Source organism: Theropithecus gelada, chromosome 19 (genome assembly GCF_003255815.1).
Source record: "Theropithecus gelada isolate Dixy chromosome 19, Tgel_1.0, whole genome shotgun sequence".
NCBI lineage: Eukaryota > Metazoa > Chordata > Mammalia > Primates > Cercopithecidae > Theropithecus > Theropithecus gelada.
In genome coordinates, this window is record NC_037687.1 from 6,448,146 (window position 1) to 6,464,521 (window position 16,376).

At 55.2% G+C, this 16,376-nt stretch overlaps 1 protein-coding gene across 2 annotated transcripts in view; it reads right to left on the bottom strand.

Moving 5' to 3' along the window:
• The window catches only part of DENND1C (DENN domain containing 1C), a 16,454-nt gene extending 3,389 nt beyond the window's left edge, over nucleotides 1-13,065 (bottom strand). Inside the window, exons 1-18 of one of the 2 annotated variants that reach the window (XM_025365827.1) lie at nucleotides 12,936-13,065; nucleotides 11,344-11,408; nucleotides 11,216-11,259; nucleotides 11,026-11,075; nucleotides 9,847-9,966; nucleotides 9,690-9,759; nucleotides 8,440-8,520; nucleotides 8,280-8,345; nucleotides 8,136-8,189; nucleotides 7,912-8,022; nucleotides 6,604-6,704; nucleotides 6,473-6,518; nucleotides 6,251-6,352; nucleotides 6,041-6,166; nucleotides 3,312-3,416; nucleotides 1,536-1,626; nucleotides 1,398-1,438; nucleotides 425-496 (exon numbers count right to left, since the gene is read on the bottom strand). In XM_025365827.1, the coding sequence (XP_025221612.1) occupies nucleotides 425-496; nucleotides 1,398-1,438; nucleotides 1,536-1,626; nucleotides 3,312-3,416; nucleotides 6,041-6,166; nucleotides 6,251-6,352; nucleotides 6,473-6,518; nucleotides 6,604-6,704; nucleotides 7,912-8,022; nucleotides 8,136-8,189; nucleotides 8,280-8,345; nucleotides 8,440-8,520; nucleotides 9,690-9,759; nucleotides 9,847-9,966; nucleotides 11,026-11,075; nucleotides 11,216-11,259; nucleotides 11,344-11,408; nucleotides 12,936-12,952 (1,362 nt within the window). In that variant the 5' untranslated portion in view covers nucleotides 12,953-13,065. The remainder of the gene's footprint in view (nucleotides 1-424; nucleotides 497-1,397; nucleotides 1,439-1,535; nucleotides 1,627-3,311; nucleotides 3,417-6,040; nucleotides 6,167-6,250; nucleotides 6,353-6,472; nucleotides 6,519-6,603; nucleotides 6,705-7,911; nucleotides 8,023-8,135; nucleotides 8,190-8,279; nucleotides 8,346-8,439; nucleotides 8,521-9,689; nucleotides 9,760-9,846; nucleotides 9,967-11,025; nucleotides 11,076-11,215; nucleotides 11,260-11,343; nucleotides 11,409-12,935) is intronic. The other variant, XM_025365829.1, reaches the window with a different exon arrangement.
• Between the last annotated feature and the right edge of the window lie 3,311 nt (nucleotides 13,066-16,376).

Sequence of the window (16,376 nt, forward strand, 5' to 3'; positions counted from 1 at the left end):
CCAGGCTGGAGTGCAGTGGCGCGATCTCGGCTCACTGCAAGCTCCGCCTCCCGGGTTCACGCCATTCTCCCGCCTCAGCCTCCGAGTAGCTGGGACTACAGGCGCCCGCCACCACGCCCGGCTAGTTTTTTGTATTTTTAGTAGAGACGGGGTTTCACCATGTTAGCCAGGATGGTCTCGATCTCCTGACCTCGTCATCCACCCGCCTCGGCCTCCCAAAGTGCTGGGATTACAGGCTTGAGCCACCGCGCCCGGCCGGGGGAAGAGCTGTTAAGGGTTTAACTGCTGGTTCAGTTCTGATTAAATCATTTGTGTTTAAAGTGTCTGCCAGGGTCAAAATACTCCATCCTTGGGAGGTCAAAGTGTCCTCTGTCCCCTCCCCCTCGTCACCCCAGCGAGAGTGGCCTGTCCAGCTGAGCCTCACCGAGCGGTACATGTTCTTGACTGCTGGTTGGGTCTTGGCCTTGACTGAGTGCAGGAGGGCACCACCGCCTTTCTGCAGGAGAGGAAACACCAAGAGGGAGGGGCTAGGGCCAGATCCCACCTCCCCATCCCAGGTTGTGTGATGCTGATCAAGCCCCTTTCCCTCTCTGAATCTCCATTTTTTTCACCTCTATAAATGAACACGATCGTAGTCATGACCCTACCTGCTGACTGTTGTGGAATTAAATTAATCCATTGAGACACACTTAAGTGTTTTTTGTTTGTTTGTTTTTGTTTCTTGAGATGGAGTCTCAAAGAACAGAGGTTTTGTTTGTTTGTTTGTTTGTTTTTGCTGAAATGCAGTCTCACTCTGTCACCCAGGCTGGAGTGCAGTGGTGCCATCTCGGCTCACTGCAACCTCCGCGTCCCGGGTTCAAGTGATTCTCCTGCCTCCGCTTCCCGAGTAGCTGGGACTACAGTCACCTGCCACCATGCCCGGCTAATTTTTGTAATTTTAGTAGAGATAGCATTTCACTATGTTGGCCAGGATGGTCTCGATCTCCTGACCTTGTGATCTGCCTGCGTCAGCCTCAAACTCCTGACCTCAGGCAATTCGCCTGCCTCGGCCTCCCAAAGTGCTGGGATCACAGGCGCGAGCCACCGTGCCCAGCCAACAAGCGGTTTTTGAGACAGGGTCTTGCTCTGTCACCCAGGCTGGAGTGCAGTGGCACGATCTCGGCTCACTACAACCTCCACCTCCTGGGGCTCAAGCCATCCTTCCACCTTAGCCTCCCGAGTAGCTGGGACTACAGCCACACCTAGCTAATTTTTTTTTTTTTTAATTTAGTAGAGATGGGGTTTCGCCATGTTGTCCTGGCTGGTCTCAAACTTCTGGTCTCAGCAATCCTGTCTCCGCCTCCCAATGTGTTGGGTTTACAGGCCTAAGCCAAGGCCTATTGTTTTGGTGGTCTTACCTTTAGATTGTCTGCCCAGAGCTGATAGGATCGAATGGTCCCTGGGGTAAGGAGAGAGTGTGGTGGTCACCAAAGGCTGGCTGAGGCAGGGGGTGCTGGTGGGTGGGGGGGGACCTGGGGGCTGGACTCAGGGCTCACCTGAGGAGGCCCCGCAGCCGGTGATCTCCTGCTCGAATTGATCTGAGAAGCCCTCCCCATTGTTGAGCTTCTCCAGTCGGGCTTCGATGAACTGGGGTGGGGACAGTAAATCAGAAGCAGCAGGAGACACATCTGAATGCCAGCACTTAGCAGCCCGCCTGCTATCAAGATGTAGAAGCCATCTCTGGCCTCCAACCTGCCCACCCCCAAGCACCTGGGAAACTGGAGCCCACTTTATTTTTTATTATTTTTTTTGAGATGAAGTCTCACTCTGTCACCCAGGCTGGAGTGCAGTGGCAAGATCTCAGCTCACTGCAAGCTCTGCCTCCCCGGTTTAAGTGATTCTCCTGCCTCAACCTCCCAACTGGGATTACAGGGGTGCACCACCATGCCCAGCTAACTTTTTTTTTTTTTTGAGACGGAGTCTCGCTCTGTCACCCAGGCTGGAGTGCAGTGGCCAGATCTCAGCTCACTGCAAGCTCCGCCTCCCGGGTTTACGCCATTCTCCGGCCTCAGCCTCCCGAGTAGCTGGGACTACAGGCGCCCGCCACCTCGCCCGGCTAGTTTTTTTGTATTTCTTAATAGAGACGGGGTTTCACCGTGTTAGCCAGGATGGTCTCGATCTCCTGACCTCGTAATCCACCCGTCTCGGCCTCCCAAAGTGCTGGGATTACAGGCTTGAGCCACCGCGCCCGGCCCCAGCTAACTTTTATATTGTTTGTAGAGACATGGTTTCCCCATGTTGGCCAGGCTGGTTTTGAACTCCTGACCTCAGGTGATCTGCCTGCCCTGGGCTCCCAAAGTGCTGAGATTATAGGCGTGAGCCACTGCCCCCAGACCAGAGCCCACTTTAGGAACCAGAGATCCCACCTTCTCCTCTCTCCCCAAGTCAGGACCTGTCCCCAGGGACCAAGCCCCGCCCCTTTCAGGGACCCAGAAATTGATTTCTGCCTCCTCTAGACCTACCCACCTGCTCTCAGTGAGCCAAGAGTAGGTTGACCCCATCTTTAGGGATCTTGTGGTCCAAGCTACCTTCTCCCAGGGGCCTAGAAGTCCAGTCCCACCTGCCACCCCTCCCCCCATATCCCTAGGACTCAGGAAATCCTGGGATTTCACAGTCAGGCCTGTCCCCTCTGGAGTCCAGCTCGGGCCACCACCCCAGTCCCAGAAAGTTACCTGCTTAGGGACCTGGGAATTTGGTTCCACCCTGATTTCTCTCAGGGACCTAGGAGTAGGTCTTGTCCTCCAGGAACCCAGGAGTTGGGGGCTCCCATGTGTTTGTTTTGTTTTGTTTTATTTGAGACAGAGTCTCGCTCTGTCATCCAGGCTGGAGTGCAGTGGCATGATCTCGGCTCACTGCAACCTCTGCCTCCCGGGTTCATGTGATTCTCCTGCCTCAGCCTCCTGAGCTGGAATTACAGGTGCAACCCATCATGCCCAGCTAATTTTTTTATTTTTAGTAGAGATGGGGTTTCACCATGTTGGTCAGGCTGGTCTCGAACTCCTGACCTTGTGATCCACCTGCCTCGGCCTCCCAAAGTGCTGGGATTACAGGCATGAGCCACCGTGCCCGGCCGGGGGCTCCCATCTTTAGGAATCCAGGAGTTCAGTCCTTCCCCACTTGGGAACCCTGGAGTAGGGGATCCTGCTGGACCGTCTACAGCGATACCCTCAGGGACCCAGGAGTCTGCCCTCAACCCTGCCAGTTCAGACAAGCCCTCGGGGTCTCAGCAGTCCACCTCCAGCCCCAGCTGGACCCTCAGGGCTCTGGCATACCTGTTTGAACAGCTGCAGGTGCACAGCCCGCCGGTGGAAGGCCTGCAGAGGTGCCCCAGGCTTCTGGGCCAAGAAGGCTTCCTCACTGAAGGTCACTGGCTGGCCCTGGAAGAAGCGTTGGAGTTCTGAGCTCCCTGGGGTGTTCCTGGCCCTCCCTCATTCTACTATGTATTTAGGTAGCAAACATTGATTAGGCACCTGCTGTGTGTCTGACCCTGTGTGGGGCCTCGTGGATGGCAGGGAGGACTTAAGCTGTTTTATTGTTGTTGTTGTTTGTTTTGTTTGTTTGTTTTTGTTTTTTGAGACAGAGTCTCACTCTCTCGCCTGGCTGGGATGCAGTGGTGCAATCTCAGCTCACTGCAACCTCCGCCTCCAGGGTTCAAGCGATTCTCCTGCCTCAGCCTCCTGAGTAGCTGGGACTACAGGCACGTGCCACCACTCCCAGCTAATTTTGGTATTTTTAGTCGAGATGGGGTTTCACCATGTTGGCCAGGATGGTCTCGATCTCTAGACCTCGTGATCCACCCGCCTCAGCCTCCCAAAGTGCTGAGATTACAGGTGTGAGCCACTGCGCCTGGCCCTGTTTTGTTTTGTTTTGTTTTTCATTTCTTTTTTTGAGTCAGGGTCTCACTCTGTCACCCACGCTGGAGTGCAGTGGTGTGATCTTGGTTCACTGCAACCTCTACCTCCTGAGCTCAAGCGATCCTCCCATCTCAGCCTCTCAAGTCGCTGGGACTACAGGTGCACGCCACTATGCCCGGCTAATTTTTGCAGTTTTTGTAGAGACAGGGTCTCACTATGTTTCCCACGCTGGTCCGAACTCCTGGGCTCAAGCAATCCACCCACCTTGGCCTCTCAAAGTGCAGGGATTACAGGGTGAGTCACCCACCCGGCTAATTTAAGTGTTTATCTTGAGTAAGGTGGAAGACCTGCAGGGCTGTGGGCAGGGGAGGGAAATGATCTGACTCAGGTGTTCACAGGTGATCTCTGGTCACTGCGGGGAGGACAGACTCTGGGAGATAAAGCAGAAACCTGCTTGCAGGGGGCCGGGCGCGGTGGATCACACCTGTAATTCCAGCACTCTGGGAGGACGAGGTGGGTGGGTCACCTGAGGTCTGGAGTTTGAGACCAGCCTGGCTAACGTGGTGAAACCCCATCTGTACTAAAAATACAAAAATTAGCCAGTGTGGTGGCGCATGCCTGTAATCTCAGCTATTTGGGAGGCTGAGGCAGGAGAATTGTTTGAACCTGGGAGGCGGAGGTTGCAGTGAGCTGAGATTGTGCCACTGCACTCCAGCCTGGGCAAGAGAGCAAGACTCTGTCTCAAAAAGAAAAGAAAGAAAGAAGAAGGCTGCTTGCGGAGGAGTCCCAGGGGAGAGATCAGTGCATTAATTTTAGGCAAACAATGACAGGGTCCAGACCAGGGCGGAGACAGAGGAAGTGGGTGGTCTGTGTGCAGATTTGGGATGCAGCGATGACAAGAACGTCAGATGCTCAAGTGATACTGGACCCCCCGCCCCGCCCCAGCGATTTTATAGCTTGGTTGTGCAAAACAGGGGAGGGCGCTTCAGAGATCGAGGCCCTGGCTTCAACATTCACCCACTATGGGACTTCTCCAAAGCCTTGGTTTCCTCATATGGAAAATGGGACTATTGCAGTATCCATCTCAAAATGTCATGAGCATTAAATGAGATAATAGCAGCAGTAGGAGCTAGCATTTATTGAGTGCTTGCTGTATGCCAGGTACGATTCAAAGTGCTGGGAAGATGCTGATTCACTGATTCTAATATCCTTTTGGGTGGTACTATCGGGGTCCCATTTTACAGAGGGGCAAACAGAGGCACAAAGTAAGCACTCCATTAATGCTACCTATCATTATTATTATTATTATTATTTTTTTTTTTTTTTTTTGAGACGGAGTCCCGCTCTGTCGCCCAGGCTGGAGTGCAGTGGCCAGATCTCAGCTCACTGCAAGCTCCGCCTCCCGGGTTCACGCCATTCTCCTGCCTCAGCCTCCCGAGTATCTGGGACTACAGGCCCCCGCCACCACGCCCGGGTAGTTTTTTGTATTTTTTTTTTTTTTTAGTAGAGACGGGGTTTCACCGTGTTAGCTAGGATGGTCTCAATCTCCTGACCTCGTGATCCGCCCGTCTCGGCCTCCCAAAGTGCTGGGATTACAGGCTTGAGCCACCGCGCCCGGCCTCATTATTTTTTTAATTAAAAAAATAGAGATGGTGGTTCACACCTGTAATTCCAGAACTTTAGGAGCCCGATGCGGGCAGATCACCTGAGGTCAGGAGTTCGAGACCAGCCTGGCCAACATGAAGAAACCCCGTTTTTACTAAAACTACAAGAATTAGCTGGGTGTGGTGGTGCGCACCTGTAGTCCCAGTTATTTGGGAGTCTGAGGCGGGAGAATCGCTTGAACCCCGGAGGTGGAAGTTGCAGTGAGCCGAAATCATGCTACTGCACTCCAGCCTGGGCGACAGAGTGAAACTCCGTCTCAAAAACAAACAAACAAACAAACAAACAACAGATGGGGGGGTCTCACTGTGTTGCTCAGGCTGGTCTTGAACTTCTGGGCTCAAGCAATTCTCCCATCTCGGCCTCCCAAAGTGTTGGGATTACAGGCGTGAGCCACTGCATCCAGCCATCTACCGGACCTATCATTATATTACGATTCATTCAGGAACCCACGAGACCTCTCCCGCAACGGCCCCGCTGCTCACCGGGCTGCAGACGAGTGCATCGCGGTACCCTCCGAAGAGCAGGGCCTGGGCTTTGAGGAAGAGACGGGACACCCCTTCCCCGGGAGCCAGGGCGACCTTCCTGAGTCGGAGCCTCAGCAGGGACACCTGAAGCACAAGGGAGTGGCCCTGAGTGGGCAGGTGTGGGGCCCTCGCCTCCCGGGGCAGGAAGGTGGGAGGGGCGACACTGACCACGTCTGGAGGCAGCGCCTGCACATCGTTAAATGTTGTCTCCAAAGTATTGGCGTCGACGTTCAGCACCACGACGTCCTCCAGAGCTTTTTCTCGTACTCTCTGCGGAAAAGCGGGGCCGGCCGCTCAGAGTCCGAGAGTCCTTGGCAGAGGAGGGCATCTGGGGATGTAGAGGGAGGGGGAACCCTCACATCCCCGCCGTCTGGGTGGATACGCGCTCACCTCGGCGAGACTGGCGTGCACTCCAATGAGGTAGGGCATGGGCGCGCTGCGGACCGAGGGGACGGGGTCATGCAGGCACCGCCTCCAGGGCCTGCCCCCAGGCCCGGCCCCTCCCAGCTTCCCTCGCTCACCAGCAGTAGTCCAGCAGGTGTGGGGGCAGCGTGGGGATCAGCACGTGCTCCCAGCGCATGGGGTACAGGAGCGCGCAGGACGCGTGGACGCACGAGGTCAGCTGGGGGGCGATGGCGGGGCGTGAAGTCATGGCCTGGACCCTCTAGCGCGGGGGTCTCTTCCAGCTGCATTTCCCACGTCCCCAGTCTCCTGTTCCCCCTTCCCATCCACTGCTGGGTAATGAGTGACAACTCGAACCCCTTTAGAAATCACGTGGAAGGCCGGGCGCTGTGGCTCAAGCCTGTAATCCCAGCACTTTGGGAGGCCGAGACGGGCGGATCACAAGGTCAGCAGATCGAGACCATCCTGGCTAACCCGGTGAAACCCCGTCTCTACTAAAAAATACAAAAAACTAGCCGGGCGAGGTGGCGGGCGCCTGTAGTCCCAGCTACTCGGGAGGCTGAGGCAGGAGAATGGCGTGAACCCGGGAGGCGGAGCTTGCAGTGAGCTGAGATCCGGCCACTGCACTCCAGCCTGGGTGACAGAGCGAGACTCCGTCTCAAAAAAAAAAAAAAAAAAAAAAAAAAGAAATCACGTGGAGACCAGGAATTTGGCCACTTAACAGTGCTTTAAGCAGGTGAAGCCAGGACTCATCCCGTCCTGATCCCTCTCTCTAAGGGGCGCAGTTAATAGGCAACACCCCTGAGTCTTCGCGCATACAGGTGGAGCAAGGACTGAGCCTCCACGCACTCCACCCCGAAATAGGTGGAGCTATGATGTAGCCCGCCCTTGTCCCGCCCCTAGGGGTGGAGCCACGACCTAACCCCACCCAAAGAGGTGGAGCTGGAATGCAATCATTCGGCCCCGCCCCTGGGGGCGGAGCCAGTCTCCGCCTCTGCCTTTGACCCTGGGTCTCGGGGTCCCTGGCAGTATGGGTCTCTAGTTGTTATCTGAGTCCCTGTGTTCCTAGGTCCCTGGGTATTCGGGTCCCTGGGTCCCTGGATCTCTGGGTCCCTGGGTCCCCATGTGTATAAGTCCCTAGTTCTCAGTGTACCTGAGGGTCCGGAGGGGTGGAGCCAGACCTGTTGTGGCCCATAGTAGGTGGAGTCTGAGCGCAGTACTCCCAAAAAAGAGGAGCTGAAAGCAGCCCCCTCCCACGAGGGCGGGGCCAGAATTCAACTCTCCGAGACCTTCGAAGGGGCGGGGCCAGGGCTTCGCCCTCAGGTCTCGCGCAGTCGGGTTAGAGCCAGGAATCAGCCCCCGTTGTCCCGCCCTCAGGGGCGGAGCCAGACCCTGCTCCCACCCCGGCCCGGCGGGCCCTGCCTCACTGTGCTGAGTTTGCTAGCGGTGAGCAGGACTCTTCTCTCCGCCAGGAGCGCCGCGAACAGCGCCACGATGTTCTCGTCAGTCACGGCCACCACCAGCTCCGTTAGGTTCCTCTGAGGATCAGAGAGGTGCGCTGGGCGTGGACTGGCCCCTGGATCTTGCATCCCCGGTCCGGGTTTCGGGACCTGTTCCCATCCCCAGAGACCCCTCCCGGGTCCCCACTCACGTTCTCAGGGATGGATGGCAGGCGGCCGGAGTCCGGGGCCACGAAGCAGGACAGCTGGTGGGGGTATTGGCAGGGGGATCAATCAGTCAGGAGGCTGGCCTCACCTGGACCCCCGACCTTCCAGGGTCCCCGAGCCCCGCTCACCGGCTTGCTATTTCCCGGGGTAGGGGGCAGGATACCCTGCCCGCTGGAGACGGTCACTCCGCTGCCCTGGGGAAGAGGCGCGATTCTGTGGTCATCAGGGCTGGGGCGCAGCCTTCCCATCCACCTAAGGTCCAGCGCCCAGGGAATGGGAGCTACTCACCAGCTCCAGCCCCACTGAGGCCTGGGGCCCAGACAGGGACTGCTGAAACAGATTTTGAAGAAGTTCCTCTGCCTCGGAGACCTGGGTGGGACGTGGAGGGGCAGGGGTGGCTAAGCCAGATGTGGGGATTGGGGATTCTGAGGGCTCTGAGTAAGCTTGAGTGGTCTGGGAGGAGCTAAGGGCTCAGGTCAGGCCTGGAAGGTTTTTTTTTTTTATTTCTTTAAAAGAAATTTAATAATAATAATAATAGAGACAAGGTCTAATAGAGACCAGCCCAGGCTGGTCTTGAACTCCTGGGCTCAAGGGATCCTCCTGCTTCGGCCTCCCAAAGGGCTATAATTACAGGCGTGAGCCACCACGTCTGGCTTTTAAAATTTTTTAATTTAAATGTTTTCTTGTAGGCCGGCCGTGGTGGCTCACGCCTGTAATCCCAACCCTTTGGGAGGCTGAGGCGTGCGGATCACCTGAGGCCAGGAGCCCGTGACCAGCCTGGCCAACATGGTGAAACCACGTCTCTATTAAAAGTACAAAAAAAAAAAAAAAAAATTAGCCTGGCTGGTGGGCCAGGGTCTTGCTCTGTGTCTCAGGCTGGAGTGCAGTGCTGTGATCATAGCTCACCATAACTTCGAACTCCTGGGCTCAGGCGATCCTCCCACCTTGCTCTCCTGAGTAGCTGGGACCACAGGTGTGCACCACCACGTCTGGCTAATTTTTCTTTTCTTTTTTTTTTTTTTTTGAGATGGAGTTTCGCTCTTGTTGCCCAAGCTGGAGTGCAATGGCGTGATCTCGGCTCACTGCAACTTCTGCCTCCCGGGTTCAAGCTATTCTCCTGCCTCAGTCTACAAGCAGCTGGGAATACGGGCATGTGCTACCACACCCGGCTAATTTTTTTTTTTTGTATTTTTAGTAGAGACGGGGTTTCACCGTCTTGGTCAGGCCGGTCTCGAACTCCTGACCTCAGGTTATCTGCTCACCTCTTCCTCCCAAAGTGCTGGGATTACAGGTGTGAGCCACCGAACTCGGTCAATTTTTTAAAAGATTTTGTAGAGGCAGGGTTCTCACTATGTTGCCCAGCTGGTCTCAAACTCCTGGGCTCAAGCGATTCTCCCACCCCAGCCTCCCAAAATGCTGGGACTACAGGTGTGACAGAGTGTGCCCTGCCAGGCCTGGGAGATCTGAAAGGGAGGGGTTGGGAGGTTGGGGGGTGGGGGCTGGGACTCCCACAGGAGTGAGGGAGGGGCTGGTCTCACCTGGTCCTGAGCTAGGAGGTCTCCCACTGTGTTCAGTAGCTTGTAAAACACCTCGAACCAGGGCAAGTGGCTGTGGATAGAGGAGACAGGTTCCACGAAGTGTCCCTAGGCCTCGGCCTTTCCCATCCCCCCCGCATCCAACCCCCATATCCCGCACCTGAGGATGCAGAGACAGCTCTGGGTACCCGCCCGCAGGCGGCAGAAACCAAATCTGCGGTTGCCGGCAAGGTCTGTGAGGGCGAAGGTGAAATGCTGCACGACGGGGCTGGGGGGCTCCCTGGAGTGGGAAGGGCTGTTAGAGAGACCTGGACATCCCAGCTGTCTGAGGATGTCCCCCCTCCCCAGCAAAGTTCCTGGGATCCTGAGTATATGAGTCTCTAGTTGTCAGGATCCCTGCAAGCCTGGGTCCCTGGGTCTCAGAATCCCTGGGTCCCTGAATCTCTGGGTCCCTGGATCTCTGGGTCCCTGGATCTCTGGGTCCCTGAGTCCCTGAGTCCCTGGGTCCCTGAATCTCTGAGTCCCTGGATCTCTGGGTCCCTGAGTCCCTGAGTCCCTGGGTCCCTGAATCTCTGGGTCCCTGGATCTTCTTGGTCCCTGGATCTCTGGGTCCCTGAGTCCCTGGGTCCTTGAGTCCCTAGGTCCCTGGGTTCCTGAGTCCCTGAGTCCCTGGATCTCTGGGTTTCTGGATCTCTGGGTCCCTGGATCCCTGACTCCCTGGGTCCCTGGGTCCTTAGGTCCCTGAGTCCCTGGGTCCTGGGTTCCTGAGTCCCTGGGTCCCTGAGTTTCTGAGTCTTTGGGTTCCTGAGTCCTTGGATCCCTTAATCCCTGTGTCCCTGAGTCCCTGAGTCCCTGAATCCTTAAGTCCTTGAGTCCCTGAGTCTCTGGGTCCCTGTGTCCCTGAGTCCCTGAATCCTTGAGTCCCCGAGTCCCTGAGTCTCTGGGTCCCTGGGTTCCTGAGTCCCTGAATCTGTGTGTCCCTGAGTCCCTGGGTCCCTGGGTCCCTGAGTCCCTGAGTCCCTGGGTCCCTGAGTTCCTGAGTCCCTGAATCTCTGTTCCTGAGTCCCTCAGCTCCTGGGTCCCTGGGTTCCTAGGTTCTTGAGTCCCTGGGTCCCTGGGTTCCTGAGTCCCTGGATCTCTGGGTCCCTGAGTGTCTGAATCCCTGGATGCTAATGCATATAGGTCCCTAGTTCTCAGGGCTCCTGAGTGCCTGGGCCTTTGAGTCTCAGGGTCCTCGAGTGTGTGGGTTTCCAGATGTCTGAGTCTCTAGGTGTTGAGTCCTTGGGGCCCCTGAGAGATCTGAGTCCCTGAGTCCTTGGATCTCCCCGCCCTTTCGTACCTTTCCACATCAAAAGGGAAGCAGAATTTAGGCACCATCTGCATAGCTTCCTGGAGATGAAGAAAAGTGCAGACTGCTTGGCCACTGAGGTTGGGCACCGCCTCCCTAGGCTCCAGGTCCAAGAAACAGAGTCCCCTCCCCCTGGGGGACCTGCCCTGGCCCTGGGGGAGCAAGGAGCCAGCTTGAATACCTGGTCCCTGAAGTCTGGAGGGAACTGCCGCAGGATGGGGGGATCTGTAGAAGAGAGCAGGCCTCTAAGTTCAGTGACCCAGGCCCACCCTCCCCTCCCACTCCCTCACTCCCAGGCTCCCAACTCACCCTCCTGCAGGGAGGCGGGGCAGGCCGCTTCGAAGAACCAATCAAACACGGCCGGGGAGCCCCCTCTGTGGGATGCAGAAGGGATCCAGAGACTTGCTTCTAGGCATGTGTGGTTGTGTCTGCCACTTTGCACACAAGCGTGGTTGTGTGTGCCTGTGCCACAAGGTGCATCGGCATGTGCATGACTCTGGGGCTCTGTGGCTGTGAGTGTGTGGTTGTGTGAGGCTGTGTGTGCAGCAGTGTTAATGGTGCACACAAGTACGGGATGGAGTGAGAAAGTGTGGCTGTGTGCGTGTGGCTGTGTGTGATTGTGTGTGGCTGAGTGTGTGGCTTGTGTGAGCAGGCAGTGAGTGTGTGTGTGATCCTGTCTGCTGTCTGCCTGAAAAGACGAGACTGTCCCCTATATCTGTGGGGTGGGACTGCATGGATATAAAGGACAGCCTGTGCAGTCTAAAGCTAAGTGAATGACATCTATCTATCTATCTATCTATCTATCTATCTATCTATCTATCTATCTCTCTATCTATCTAATTTTTTTGAGATGGAGTTTTGCTCTTGTCACCCAGACTGGGGTGCAGTGGCACAATCTTGGCTCACTGCAACCTCCGCCCCACCCAGGAGGTTCAAGCGATTCTCCTGCCTCAGCCTCCCTGTAGCTGGGATTACAGGTGCCTACCATTATGCCCAGCTAATTTTTGTATTTTTAGTAGAGACAGGGTTTCACCATGTTGGCCAGGCTGGTCTCGAACTCCTGACCTCAGGCGATCTGCCCACCTTGACCTCCCAAAGTGCTGGGATTACAGGCATGAGCCACTGCATCTAGCCACGACATCTGTATTTTCTTGTATAGATGTGAGTGTGTGTGCCCGAGCAAGTGAATGACGTCTATATTTTCCTGTACAGCTATGAATGTCGCTGGGTAACTGCGTGGGATCCTTGTGGGCTGTCTGTGTGTCTCTGTGTGACAGACCCCATAGAACCCTGGTGGCTGATCCCACATGTCTCATCAGAGGAAGGAGGGCAGGATACCTAGGTACTTACTGTAAGCCCTGCATTCTCTGCTTTCCTCCTCTGCCCCCATATCAAGCAGAAGATGCAGCCTTGGGCTCAAGGAGAGAGACAGGAGATCTGGAGGGAGATCAGCTACAGACACACTGTCCTGCCCAGTTGCACACACAGTCTCTGCCATGGGGCACCCCAGCACTTCACCCTCATGCTGACACAAGTCACACACGATCACCCACTCATACGAACACCCAGCCTCCCCTCTGCCCTGATCGCCCCCCGTGGGACCCCCCTGAAGCCATCACTCAGACATACCAAGGACAAAGCTCAGAGGGGTACATGCATCCACAGAGCTACAGACATAATCACAGGAGCTGAATATAGAGAGAGAGACAGGAGGGGACCGAGAGTGGCCCGTCCCAGAGTGGAGGTCATAGCGGAGGCCCGCGGAGTATCTGATTCCAGCCACCTGCCCCTCCAGGTCACTGCACCTCCCTGGCCTGCTCCAGCCCCAGCTCCCCTCTGCGCCGGCTCAGGCCTGGCCTGGGAATCTTGTACCAGAGAATGAGGGATGGGGAGACTCTTACTCAGCTCTGGATTCCATGGTCCCTGCAGGGCCAGCCCAGCGGGGCCCTCTCCCCAGGGGTCCTGGGGGCCTGTGTTTGCTGGGCCCCAAGCCGGCTCAGCTTCCTGTGTGGCTGAGAGAGGAAGTTTAACGGGTGACGTCCCCGGACAGAGGCCCTGCCCCCACCCCCTGTGAGAAACCCAGGCATCCTGCCTGCTAATTATGTTGGGGATGGGTAGGCAATAAGTAGTCAGCCTGGGAAGGCAGACCCCCAGGTCCGTCCCCGCCAGGCTGGACTGTGTCTGGTCCCCCGTATCGTGCCTCGGCCCTCGTCTCTCCTTCCCCGCTCCGCAGCAGCCAAGATTCAAAATCTGTCTATTAATAAAATGCCTCCCCGTCTCTTAACTCTTTTTTCCTTAGTCCATTTGGCCTGGATGGTCACTGGTGGACCACCAGAGGGAGCCACCTGTAAAGTAGATGGTGGGGGTACCAGGGACGGGGACAAAGAGCACAAAGTACAGGCACAAGGACAGACAGACACGGACAGTTACACACTGAGGAAGTCACCAGTACAGACAGACCGAGTCCAGAACAGCCAGAGATGACAGACATGGAGAGATAGGGAGTCCTATAGCTGGATCATGGTCCCAGGCCGGGCACAGCGGCTCATGTCTATAATCCCAGCACTTTGAGAGGCTGAGGTGGGAGGATCACTTGAGCTCAGGAGTTCGAGACCAGACTGGGAAACATGGCGAAACTCCGTGTCAACCAAAAACTACAAAAATTATAGCTGGGTGTGGTGGCACATACCTGTAGTCCCAGCTTACTCAGGAGTAAGGCCGGGTGCGGTGGCTCACACCTGTAATCCCAGCACTTTGGGAGGCCGAGGCGGGCAGATCACCTGAGGTCAGGAGAGCGAGACCATCCTGGCTAACACGGTGAAACCCTGTCTCTACTAAAAATACAAAAAATTAGCCGGGTGTGGTGGCGGGCACCTGTAGTCCCAGCTGCTCTGGAGGCTGAGTTAGGAGAATGGCATGAACCCGGGAGGCGGAGCTTGCAGTGAGCCGAGATTGTGCCACTGCACTCCAGCCTGGGCGACAGAGTGAGACTCTACCTCGAAAGAAAAAAAACATTTTTTTGTAGAGATGGGGTTTCGCTTTATTTCCTGGTCTGGTCTTGAACTTCTGGCCTCCAGCAATCCCCTGGCCTCGGTCTTCCAAAGTGAATGGGATTACAAGTCTGAGCTACTGTGCCCAGCCTGTTTTTATTTTTTATTTTTAATTATTATTTTAAGAGATAGGGTCTCCCTCTCTCTGTCTCCTAGACTGGAGAGCAGTGGTACCATTATAGCTCAATGCAACTTCTAACTCCTTAGCTCAAGTGAGCCTCCCACCTCAGCCTCTTGAGCAACTAGGATTATAGACACAGCCACCACACATGGTTAATTTTGTTGTTGTTTTGTGAGACGGAGTTTCGCTCTTGTTGCCCAGGCTGCAGTGCAATGGCATGATCTTGGCTCACTGCAACCTCTACCTCCCTGGTTCAAGCGATTCTCCTGCCTCAGCCTCCCTAGTAGCTGAGATTATAGGCACCCATCACTATGTCCAGCTTATTTTTGTATTTTTAGTAGAGACAGAGTTTCACCACGTGGCCAGGCTGGTCTGGAACTCCTGATCTGAGGTGGTCCACCCACCTCAGCCTCCCGAAGTGCTGGGGTTTCAGGTGTGAGCCACGGCACCTAGCTTTTTTATTTTTATTTTTTATTTTTTTTTTTAGAGACAGGGTCTCCATCTGTTGCCCTGGCTGGAGTGCAGTGGTGCGATCATAGCTCACTGTCATCTGGAGCTCCTGGGCTCATGTTATCCTCCCATGCCAGCCTTCCAGGGAGCTAGGACTACAGCAACGTGCCATCACACCCAGCTAACTTCTTAGAACAATTTTCATAGAGACAGCGTCTTGCTATGTTGCCTAGGGTGGTCTCAAACTCCTGGCCTCAGGTGATCTTCGTGCTTCAGCCTCCCAAAGTCCTGGGATTACGGGTGTGAGCTACAGTACCTGGCCGAGTCAGTAGCATTAATCTTCAAATCTCTCTCACTTGCTGGGACTCTGCTTTTGTCCTCACTTCTTCTCTGACTCTGATCCTCTGTCTCCCTCTTATAAAGACCCTTGTGATTATATTGGACCCACCCAAATAATTTGCCATAATCCTCTTATCTTAAAATCCTTTACTTTTCCTGGCATGGTGGCTCACGCCTGTAATCCTGGCACTTAGCGAGGCTGAGGCTTGAGGTCAGAAGTTCAAGACCAGCCTGGGCAATATATCAAGATCCTGTCTCTACAAAAAAATCTAAAAAATATCCGGGTGCAGGCCAGGTGCAGCGGCTCACGCCTGTAATCCCAACACTTTGGGAGGCTGAGGTGGGTGGATCACCTGAGGCCAGCAGTTCAAGACCAGTCTGGCCAACATAGTGAAACCCCGTCTCTACTAAAAATACAGAAATTATCCAGGTGTGGTGGCGCATGCCGATAATCACAGCTACTCGGGAGGTTGAGGTGGGAGAATCGCTTGAACCTGGGAGGTGGAGGTGGCAGTGAGCCGAGATCATGCCATGGCACTCCAGCCTGGGCGACAGAGTCTGACTCCATCTCAAAAAAAAAAAAAAAAATAGGCCGGGCGCGGTGGCTCAAGCCTGTAATCTCAGCACTTTGGGAGGCCGAGACGGGCGGATCACGAGGTCGGGAGATCGAGACCATCCTGACTAACATGGTGAAACCCCGTCTCTACTGAAAAATACAAAAAAATAGCCGGGCGAGGTGGTGGACGGCTGTAGTCCCAGCTACTCGGGAGGCTGAGGCAGGAGAATGGCGTAAACCCGGGAGGTGGAACTTGCGGTGAGCTGAGATCCGGCCACTGCACTCCAGCCTGGGCGACAGAGTGAGACTCCGTCTCTAAAAATAAATAAATAAATAAATAAATAAATAAATTAGCTGGGTGTGGTGGTGCACACCTGTAGTTCCAGCTACTCAGCAGGCTGAGCTGGGAGGATTACGAGTCCAGAAGGTCAAGGCTGCAACTGAATTGTGATCATGCCACTGCTCTCCTGGCAATTGAGTGAGACTGTCTCAAAAACAAACAGACAAAAACTTATACTTGGCCGGACGTGGTTGCTCGCTCTTGTAATCCCGTCACTCTGGCAGGCCGAGGCAGGTGGATTGCTTGAGCTCAGGGATCCTCCCACCTCAGCCTCTGGAGACCAGCCTGGGCATCATGGTGAAATGCCATCTCTGCAGAAACACTAGCTGGCATGGTGACACATGCCTGTGGTCCCAGCTACTTGGGAGGCTGAGGTGGGAGGATCACTTGAGTCCAGGAGGTCGAGGCTGCAGTGAGCCATGATTGTGCCACTGCGCTCCAGCTTAGGTAACAGGAGACTCAAAAAAAAAAAAAAAAAAAAAAAAA